The 11,754-nt window shown below is 41.4% G+C and overlaps 2 protein-coding genes across 2 annotated transcripts in view; one reads left to right on the top strand and one right to left on the bottom strand.

The window, feature by feature from the left end:
- The window catches only part of LOC143117426 (uncharacterized), a 66,953-nt gene that overhangs the window by 43,842 nt on the left and 11,357 nt on the right, over positions 1-11,754 (bottom strand). The window lies entirely within an intron of this gene.
- Positions 5,589-6,829, top strand: LOC143104229 (uncharacterized). Its single transcript, XM_076268574.1, has one exon. The coding sequence runs from the start codon at positions 5,589-5,591 to the stop codon at positions 6,762-6,764; it is 1,176 nt and encodes a 391-aa protein (XP_076124689.1). The 3' UTR covers positions 6,765-6,829.

The raw sequence follows: 11,754 nt of genomic DNA, 5'->3' as shown, positions 1-11,754 counted from the left end.
GTGAAATTGCTATTTTGTGTTTTGACTTGGAAAAACACACTTGTGTTTGTTTTTATGTGTGTAAATAAGGTAACACTTTATTTTAATGTGTCGCTGTTACAGTGTACTTACCTAATTAGGTACAGTGGTACAACCTGTGTAACAACATGTACTATCAGGTTCTATCATTGTACTTGCATAATGTATTTGTGGGTACCTACATATAGTTGTTACATTGTAATACTGAGTGCTTTTACAAAACTTTGCCAATTTGCCTAAATTTTCATCAGAGGCAAAGAGCTGACCTGAGACCTGCTGGATGGGGTAAATCGGGTCATGATAGATTTGATATACAAAGCATGCTTAGCTCCAGTCAAGGCCTCATTGTCTTCAGTGTGCATGTAACAGCTGTGCTGTTACAACCTTGTTACTCTTTGATACAGTGGAATAAACTGGAACAGGTCTTGTCTTGGAACAGGTCTACTAATTCACATGTACTGTGTGGTGTAACAGCAGACACGTTTCAACACATCAATTACAGGATGCATAACATCATTGACAGGATGTATATATGTAGATGTAAGTACTTAACTGGTACACTTTATTTTAATGGGTTTATTCCACTGTATCAAAAGAGTAATAAATGTGTACCAACACAGTTGATACATGTACTACAGTATGTAGGGTAATGGCAGACATGTTCCAAGACACCAATGACACAACATACATGTAATCAGTGGGTTTGATCCAGCAAGACCACTATTGTTCTTCTTAAGTTTTCTTATTAGTGGGTTTGATCCAGCAAGACCACTATTGTTCTTCTTAAGTTTTCTTTATTTATTATTCCCGTTCACCCACTTTTTGGCCGAACTACTGCTCCTAGACCATTTGAGCTATCGACGCGGTTCGAACTCCAAAAATTCAGGCCCGAACCGGTGTAACTTGCTTGTTGATTTCGTGTCGCTGGCCCTTGTCGTTTTCGCGGTATTCCCGTTTTTCTGCGTTTTTTGGGCCCCATTGAAATGAATGGCGGAATGCTGGGGCTTTATGACATCACAGAACCTCATTACTTGCACCTGGTAGAGCTCTGCTGCTAGAGTTGATTACTTGCACCTGGCAGAGTTCTAAGCCATCTGGCAATGTCTAATGGGCTGGGCTGGGCTGGGCTGTCTGTGTATATGAAGGTGTGTGCATGTAACTTTTGACCAGTATGTCCGATTTTCATGAATGAGGTACCGTTGGAATCCTCGAATGAAGCCCAGTTCAATGCCTTGCCAGCACTAAGTGTAAAAGTAATGTAAAAAAAGATGAGACAGCGCGAAGCGCTGTCTCATCTTTTTTTTAAAGCCAAACCATGTTCATATAGGTCATTAAAAAAATAAATAAAGTATTTTACCAATCCATTCAGCCCAGTCCTATGCCCAGCTAGCTCCATTCAAACTAAATCATGTGTACAGTTGTATAGATTATTACATTGAGAAACACACTTTCATACAGATATTACGCACATCCACGCATCATTACTATTCAAGTTAAGTTACTCATCATTGCCCGGCAAGAAGTCCACAATCAATTCAATTGTCTTGCCACGATCTGTTGAGCTTACAGACAACGTTATATTACTGTAGGTTCTGTATGCTATTTAAAGCCGACCTAACGATGAGTCCCTTTAAGACGGTGTGTTGCAATGCATTCTGGGTGCTGTGCTGTGATCCGACGGCTCGTCACCTGACCCACCAAACACAACGATGCTTGAACCAGAGCACTTGAACTAAACATAGTAAAAATAAATAGCTACCAAGGCTCCAAATAGCAACACACTTACACCGTAGCATAATGAGGGTATCTACATGTAAACCGAAGCATTCAGAACTGTGTAAGTCTACAGGCAGTTTATTAAAAAGAAAAACAGTACCGTTCACGTCTCGTTCACACAGACGGGCGCCATCTTGAGACAACACAACTCTCTGGGATGTGGCGTAATCTCCCGTGAAACCTTGTTGCCAGAACAGCAGGAAGAGGTTACAGGATAGCAGCACGAAAGATACACAGAATGCACACGGAATTTGAACGAATTTGAAGACATCTAACGAACCCTTTTTGTTTGATGGACGTCCTTATCAGTCTATGGTCTAACTTATGAACGTGTCGGGTCAACGTCAACGATAAGTAAGTTAGGCTAACGTAAACGTTAGCTATTTGCTGTTGTCATGCTATATGCTTTAGGCTACGTGATGGCCATTTATCACACTCATTTTAGGTACTACTTTTACGAGGTCTGTAGTTCTGTCAAAATGTATCTTATCTATGAACGGACTCCATGGTTATCTTCCTTAGACTTCATAGATGTAGTTACTACAATTTGGAAGCGAATTTCAAAGTGTAAATATGGTTTTAATGTGTAAACAGACCAACCGAGATTTTGCAATTAAGTGAATGGAGTCTTTTTAGGTAGGGCTACTAGGCTCACGAAGTCTGTAGTTCTGTCAGAATGTATCTTATCTATGAACGGACTCCATGGTTATCTTCCTTAGACTTCGTAGATGTAGTTACTACAATTTGGAAGCGAATTTTGAAGTGTAAATATGGTTTTAATGTGTAAACAGACCAACCGAGATTTTGCAATTAAGTGAATGGAGTCTTTTTAGGTAGGGCTACTAGGCTCACGAAGTCTGTAGTTCTGTCAAAATGTATCTTATCTATGAACGGACTACATGGTTATCTTCCTTAGACTTCGTAGATGTAGTTACTACAATTTGGAAGCGAATTTCAAAGTGTAAATATGGTTTTAATGTGTAAACAGACCAACCGCGATTTTGCAATTAAGTGAATGGAGTCTTTTTAGGTAGGGCTACTAGGCTCACGAAGTCTGTAGTTCTGTCAAAATGTATCTTATCAATGAACGGACTACATGGTTATCTTCCTTAGACTTCGTAGATGTAGTTACTACAATTTGGAAGCGAAATTCGAAGTGCAAATATGGTTTAAATGTGTAAACAAGACGCCTGATGTGGGAAAAATCGTACATTTCTGTGCAAACTTTGCCCGCACTTCAGTCACATCGTCTTTTAAGAAAATGCAGTCCATTTTTCGGTTTCAGCAGTCAACAACCTTGACTATTCGAAGATACTAATCTATTGTGTACAGTAATGGGCTATCAGTAGTATGTAAACAGTTCATGTGTTATGTGATTTACATAAACTAGTAAACAACAGAAATGTTAAAAGCTGGTATTGTGTTTCCTGAATTCTTACATTCAGGCATTCAAATGAAATGTAATTAAATAGCATATGAATCATGCAACAATGCAAAAACAATGAAACTAGTGTAGGCCTAATTATATTTTACATTAGTAAAGCAGTAATCTGATGTGCATGCTTTCACAAACTTTTGTGAACAATCTTAGCACTTTAAACATTGACTGTTTTGAAGTGCATGTATAGCAATATAGTATAAAAATAATAATAATTGTGATGATATTACAATTTGATGGGGGGTGGGAGGAGGGGGTGGGTTCATGTAGGTGGGCCCTATGACCCCAAAGTATGCCTTGACTGGGCCTCAGGTCAAAGAAGTTTGAGAAAGGCTGATGTAGACGACAAAGCAGCAAGGAGGCGTCGTGTGATCATTTAAACAAGTTTTATGACAAGGTCGATGAGGGTGGGAAAAAATTTTACATTTCTGTGCAAACTTTGCCTGCGCTTCAGTCACATTGTCTTTTAAGAAAATGCAGTCCATTTTTCGGTTTCAGCAGTTAACAACCTCAGAACTGACCCTTCAGGCCTCTCAGGAGGCACTGGCCTTCTAACCTAGCGACCACCTGAGCAACCAGCATGATTGCCCTAGCAACCAGCATAGCAACCACGTTATTTATGCGTTTTAGCTTATTGGATGTTGCGTTGATGCAGATAACTTTTGATCCGTGTGCCCGGTTTTCATAAATGAGGTACCGTTGGAATCCTTGGATGAGGCCGAGTTCCGTGCCCCAGATCAAACCCACTCTTGCAGTTCCTCGGAACCGCAATTCTAGTTATTCCTGTTCACCCACTTTTTGGCCGAACTACTGCTCCTAGACCGTTTGAGCTATCGACGCGGTTCGAACTCCAAAAATTCAGGCCCGAACCGGTGTAACTTGCTTGTTACTTTCGTGTCGCTGGCCCTTGTCGTTTTCGCGGTATTCCCGTTTTTCTGCGTTTTTTGGGCCAATTGAAATGAATGGCGGAATGTTCAGAATTCAAATTTCGATTGTGACATCACAGCTCTAATCGGTCTCAGATAGATGACGTAACAGTATAATCATCCGCCATTTTGCAGGTATACTGAGGTAGTAGCTGAGGAACGTTAACGTGAGCTTCTAGTTTTAGTGTCGTGGAAAATGGTTCGGTCATGTTGCGTAAAAGGGTGCAACAACCAATCTCACAACGGAAAAGGTGAGAAAATTAATCATGGGGCGAGATTTTTCAAGTTTCCCACCTGGAAAAACAGCCAAGGACCGCAAGTTGCGGATATTACAAAAAGACGTCGGATGGCCTGGGTTGCGGCAGTGAGGCGAAAGGACATCACTTTCGACAAGATATCTCCCTTCATGACTGTTTGTTCCCGGCATTTTCATAAAGGTATGTTTTCAAGTAATTTAACTGATTTTATTGTTTGTCTATGTTCTTAAGCACTAGCTAACGTGTATGTTGTTTTTGTGTTGCGTGTAGCACTAGATGTTTGCTAGGCAAGCTGGCAATGTTAACGCTAACTTCACACAGGGCAGCAGACAGCTAGCTAAGTCTGATCTTGCTGGCAGTGTTTTGCGGGCAACTAACGTTGGTGTTGATATTATTGATATCATTTTTAAATCATTTCACTGATTGTGGTGTTTTTCTGTGGTCTTTAGCTCTACCTAACTTTACGTTGTCTTTGTGCTGGGTTAGCGGATGCTTGCTAGGCAAGCTGCCAACGGTGCGTTAACGTTAAGTTCGGTAGACAGGACGCAAAGTCTGGTCTTGCTAGCACTGTTTTGCCAGCAACCAACGTCGTTGTTCAGGTGTTTCTCAAAGTTTTTCAGACGAAGGACCACTTAACCAATAAAAAAGAAACGCACGGACCACCTAGCTAAAAGAAAAAGATTCGACCTACTTCAGTAATATAGTGCTTATTATCTCTGCACTTTGCTTATTGTGTCAGAGGATTCATATGATTAAACTGGCATCTTACATAGACAGTGTTGCAGAACGTTTTGGATTTACATACAAGTTGGTTTAATATTGCAAACAACTCATCTATATTATATTTTACCACGTCTGCTCGCGGACCATTTGGGATACTTGCAACGGTCCGCGGACACTTTGAGAAACACTGGTTTAGGCTATATAATTTTTCAGAATAGTTTTGATGGCATATGATGTGTGATTAATTGTGGGGGTCTCTCCTTTTATACTTTAGTTTTTCCTGTGACCAGCACCTTGTGGAAGCAATTGTGTGTGTGTGTGTGTGTTTCTATTTTTTAAAACTCGTTTTTTAAGTCTGAAATATCATACATCCATGCTTATGCAGGTCAGCCTGCATATGAGATGCTGGAGACTGATCCAGACTGGGCACCATCTCTCCATCTGGGCCACATGGATACCACATGCACAGACACGGCACGCTCTGCAAGGAGAGGTAAGCGGGAGCAGCTGAAAAATATCACACAGCAGCAAGTTAGGACTCGAGGCTGGACATCATCACCCCCTGAGGAGGACACACAAGAAGCTGAGGAAGGTGGCCAGGCACACCATGAAGAGGGCACTCAGGACAACATCGAGGAGGTGCCAGAGACTGAATGTCATCTGTGTGCTCTCAGGTCTGCCGAAGTAAACCGCTTGTTTGACGAAAACCGAGAGCTACGTCGTGAACTAGAGGAATACAGAATGTCTGAGGGTTTCTTTGGAGATAGTGATGATAAAGTGAAGTACTATACAGGTCTGCCAAACCTGGCAACATTTATGGCTCTATTCAATTTCTTGGTGCCTCTAATGGCAGACCAGAGAAAAATACTCACTCCTTTCCAAATGGTATTGTTAACTTTCATGCGTCTTAGATTGGATCTGCCTGCACTACACCTGGCCCATCTCTTCCGTGTGTCTCCAAAGACTGTATATAGGACATTTAATGACACTGTGGCATTCTTGTATGCAAACCTGAAGCGTTCCATTGTATGGCCTGACAGGGACACTCTGCGTAGCGTTATGCCACACCAGTTTGTGGAGGCATTTGGACACAGAGTTGCAGTGATAATTGACTTTTTCACAGAAAGACCGACCAACCTGAAGGCACGTGCCCAGATGTTTTCCAGTTACAAGCACACACACACCGTGAAATATTTGATTGGTATTACACCCAAGGGATCAATTTGTTTTCTATCAAAAGGTTGGGGTGGCCGTACAAGTGATAAGCATATTACGCAGAACAGCGGGTTTCTTAACAACTTGCTGCCTGGTGATATTGTTATGGCTGACAGAGGCTTTGACATTCAGGAAAGTGTTGGTATGTTGTGTGCAGAGGTAAAACTTCCAGCATTTACAAGAGGTCGCTGTCAACTGGCTGCAAGGGATGTAGAGGAGACTAGAAAGATAGCACACTTGAGAATTCATGTTCAAAGGGTCATTGGGAATATTTGTCAAAAGTACAGAATCCTAACAGGAACTATACCCATCAACATGATCCTTCCATGTGAAGGTGAGGATGTCACATTTCTGGACAAGATCGTCACTGTGTGTTGTGCACTGACTAACCAATGTCCAGCCATAGTTTAGAATGGACTTTTCTTTCCTATGAGTGTGTTTAGGATCCTGTTCAACTTTTGAGTAGCACTACTAGTGCAAGGGGCTAGATTGTATATATGTATATTAATTTTGCTTAACTTTGTTTCTGTACATATTTTAATTGTCTGACATTTACTGCTTGTACTGTTTAAAAATAATTTATTTGACTTGTAGAATAAAGTATGTGAAATGGTGATTCTTAAATCTATTCTTCTGACTGTTTCCTTATCAATCTTTACTAGACCGAATGAGGTATGTAACCCACTACCGTTCACACAAGGCAATGTTTATTTGTAAACAATTCATTCATTCATAGTGCAAATTTGCTGTAAACAGTAACAAAATGCATGTAAGCAAGTTTTTAAAACTATTTGTAATCAGTGTTGAATAGTAAAAAAGTGCATATAATCAAGCAATAGAAATATTAAGTATCAAGTAAAAATATATTAATTTAAGTTATACAACAGTTGAAGTAAAGTAACCAGTTACAAGCTCAGGGAGAGACACAAGCTCAAAAAATTGCTGTGCCTTCTCCAAAAGGGCATTCCAGAGCAGTGGGTCAGGTGCAACCCGCAGCACAACACAGTCTTTCAAAGTCCACAAAACAAAATCGCAGTACTCCACATCAGTGACAAAAATTTGTGTCTGTACTTGCTTGTAGTATGGGCTACTTTTCTTTAGTTGAAGCTCCCCATCCACTACTTCCAAACAGAAGTTTGTGTCACCACTGCTGCATGCCTCCTCAACAGTGTGGTCACGGTACTTGTATGGACACTTAATCTCAATGCAGCCCCTTCCGCAACAGATACATTGAACAATCCCATCTGGTGATGCTCCAACCTGAGGAAACTTTGGGTTTATGATGAGACCACATTCACTGATTTCCATGCCACAGTGATGATTCTCAGTCTGTATTCTATACTGTTGTTTTGCATTCTCTTCATTTTGTCTTCCCCATGTAGTAGCAGCACAGTGGTTGGCAGGACTGTTGTTTGGGTAACACACCGCTTTTACAGTAGACAATGCAGGCTTTTCCAAGTTAGACACAAAGACTGAGTGCATGTTTGATGCAGTGATCCTTCCAGTGCGAAAGTGATACCAAGACGAGGATTGGTGCTGCCTCTTGGTTTGTCTTTCAACAAATTGTGCCTGATCAAGGGAAACATCCACCTTACCTATTAAGGTCTTGCAGTGTAGATGCAAGGCAGACAGTTCAGTGCCATTCATTTGCTCATCCCGGAGATGGCACAGTGAGGTTGGTGCTGAGAGTGGCTGTATAGGGTCTGCAAAAGCATCACAATAACCGGGAAAATTTGACAGAATAGCAGCTTTAGGGGACACTTTGTGAAGTTGTGCAAGATATGACATCCACTGCTCCTCTGTAGCAACTCCAAATTTGCAGGAGGCGTTTGATGAAGTTCTTAAAACAGGCATGCTTGACTCCTCCCCATCCAGAAGTCTGTTAAATGATTTTCTTTTAGCTTTTGCAGAGGTGAAATCTATTCTGTGTCCTGCCTCTGCACCCACCTTTGTCATGTTGCTTGGTATCATCCAGTATGCAGGCTGGCCAGTCACTGTTGGCATCTCCCTGCGTCTCACTATTGCCTCCAATTTAAAGAGCATTGCTGCAACATGTGTACAGGTCTCGGCTATACCAGCCATGCATGTACAATGGCCTGAGGTTATAGCCCCTGATGAGTTGATGATGGCCCAGGGTTTGAGTGGTGTATCATTCAGACGCTGCGAGTGTAAGACCTGTAGAAAATATAGAATATGAATGGGTTATTTTGATATTACTTTGAAAGACAATGTGGGGCCTCTATCTATCTATTCATTTACTTTATGTATTATTAAAAACTAATCAATCACACACTTTACCCACAACATGATACAATCATGGACTATAAGTAATGTCATGTAGCTTACTGTTGTTGACATGAACTGACTCCCTTTGCACCTTGCACTTTAACATTGCGTTGCACGTTATGTATATTTACGTGTATTTATTTATTTCCTACATAAACTAGCTTATTAGTTATCTATTTAAGAGGTAATATCTGTTTTTATATAACAAGTTGAATAACCTAACCTAAATACCGGTAGGCTATGCCTCTATTCCCTGGCCTGCTGTCGGTGCATCGTAGTGCTCGTGTAGCCCATATTGCTTCCACTAGGCTAAATCAAAACAGGCACATGACAGGCCTAACCTAAAAAAATTGATTAGTTACCACACCGTATGCTGTTTACTGTTAGTCCCTTCCCGATATCAAAGCCTATCTGATCCATCCCGTCTTAAGTTGCCCTACATTAGGCTTCATTGTAGCCTTGTAAAACGGGTGTGGTAAAAACCAGCTTACCTTAGTTGATACAACGACGTTGTCACAGTCCTTTGGTCGAAATATCAACAAATCCTGCACCCAACCATTGGTGAAATGTCCGTGGGCTTCAAGAGATTTATAGTTACGAAACTGTTCGTAAGTGTAAGCACTAATGCCGTGGATGAGGTAGTTAGTAATATCCAAGTAAGATGTTGGAGGTAGCAATGCAGGATCAGCGCTCCAGCTTTTTCCTGTCAGATCGTATGGATCAATGTTATTAATAGGCAACAATTTCTCGAAATAACGGTCTCTGGCATCTTTGCTGAGTTTGTCTCTATATGGTATCCTCTCGCGCTGTCTGTTTTTGTCCATTTCCCTTTTCTTATTTTTTATTTTTTTGCTGTATACAATAGTAGATAGCCTTGGCTACTCTTTGCTACTACGCTTTGCCTCAGAGTTGCCGCCCACTGTCACAGTGTATCGTTCTGTCTGCAATACCTGCAAAATGGCGGCTCGTTGACGTCACAATGATTAACAAACGTAACTGACAGAGACCGATTGCTTAAGCTTGCACCTGGAAGAGTTCTAAGCCACCTGGCAGAGCTCTAATGGGCTGGGCTGGGCTGTCTGTGTATATGAAGGTGTATGCATGTAACTTTTGACCCGTATGTCCGATTTTCATAAATGAGGTACCGTTGGAATCCTTGGATGAGGCCGAGTTCCATGCCCCTGATCAAACCCACTCTTGCAGTTCCCCGGAACCGCAATTCTAGTATGTAATTATGACCGCCGCGCAGCGAATTAGTCAGATTTTTTTTTTTTTTATTTTTTTTTTTTTTCGCATGTCCAAATTTCCGTCAATGATTCCCGGGACACTGAAAGACCGGGGTAGACGAAACTTGGTGGGCATGTAACCCCATATGGATAGCATGGAACCATCGTTTTTCGTTTTGATCTGTAGCCCCCCCGCTGGACTGCACCCCCCGAAAGGAGGGTAGGGCAGACACAGTTTTCTGTGAATATCTCGAGAACCGTAAGGTTTAGGAGGACCATTTTTTTTTTGTATGTTGATCTCAAGGGGCCATGTCAACCCATTCCATAACCACTCATTTCATGTATGCGCCACCTAGTTAAACACAAAAAAGTAAAAATGAGGTGTTGTAATCGCAGGTATCTGTGACCTAACATAGTCAAAACTGCACAAAATTGGAAGTGTAGGATCATTATGACACCCTCTGAATGCACGCCAAGTTTCGTGAAATTCCGTTCTTGGGGGGCCACACAATAAATTAATTTATGTTACTATACACCAACTGGCCTGTAGGTGGCCGGAGACAGTTTTCTGTGAATATCTCGAGAACCGTAGGGCCTAGGAGGTCCACCTTTTTTTTGTATGTTGATCTCAAGGGGCCATGTCAACCCATCCCATTACCACTTATTTCATGTATAACGCCACCTAGTTAAAAATTAAAAAGCAAAAAATTAGGTGTTTTTATCACAATATCTCTGGCTGACATGGTCAAAACTGCACGAAATTGAAAGTGTAGGATCATTATGACACCCTCCGAATGCATGCCAAGTTTTGTGTACTTTCGTTCATGGGGGGCCTTACAATAAAACAATTTATTTGTACATTTAGTGACGTACACCAACAAGGATTCCCGGGACACTGAAAGACCGGGGTACACAAAACTTGGTGGGCATGTACTCCCACATGGATAGCATGGAACTGTCATTTTTCGTTTTGATCTGTAGCCCCCCCGCTGGACTGGACCCACCGAAAGGAGGGTAGGCCAGATACAGTTCTCTGTGAATATCTTAAGAACTGTAGGGCCTAGGATGACCATTTTTTCCGTATATTTGCCTCCAGGGGTCATGTTAACCCAGTTCATGTGCACACATGTGCACAAACAGATACACACACACACACACACACATTCACAGTAATCATACGTATGACCAGGGCCGGCCCAAGGCATAAGCGAACTAAGCGGCTGCTTGGGGCCTCCTGGCCACCAGGGGGCCCCCAATCGAGTTTCTTTTTTTTTTTTTTACATAATAAATAACGTAAACAAGTGACATCAATGAATGAATAAATGAAACAATTATCATTAAAATCAAGAAAATTATGATTTCATGATCAATATGCCTGCCTACTGCTACTGTGTCTGCCAGCCTTTGAGTCACGCGCATAAAGTAGACACCTCGGGTGCATATACAATTCGTGCAGACACTGCATCAAGTTCAACAATAGGAAGAGACGGTAATGTTAAGACAAGTCACAAAAAAGGACGTATCTCTCTGGTGCCGAAAACAGAACGAAGAAAATGACAGAGGAGGAGAAAAACGAGCAAGATACAGGTATGTTTTGCATGATTATTTACAGTATGTTTTGTGCTTGAGGTAGCTAGCTAGCTGTCATGATCTAATATAAGCCATCACCAGAGCTAAATCTCCGCCATCAACAGAGAAATGTCTCCCATTAATATATATTTATCTAGATGTATTTCAGATGTCAAGGATATTGGGATTGTTTTGGATGTTCAATCAAGCATGTACCCTAGCTCTAGGTGGGCTTATTATGTCGTAAATTAAAGTTAGCTAGCTGACTGAAGTGGACATTAGCACTACAGTAGCTACATGAAAACGTAGCTGAAGGCAAA

Source organism: Alosa pseudoharengus, unplaced genomic scaffold (assembly GCF_046254945.1).
Source record: "Alosa pseudoharengus isolate Yale_2024_CS ecotype anadromous, Long Island Sound unplaced genomic scaffold, YU_APseudo_1.1 YU_APseudo_1.1_scf_1, whole genome shotgun sequence".
Taxonomy (NCBI): domain Eukaryota; kingdom Metazoa; phylum Chordata; class Actinopteri; order Clupeiformes; family Clupeidae; genus Alosa; species Alosa pseudoharengus.
This window is presented reverse-complemented; position numbering and strand designations above follow the sequence as displayed.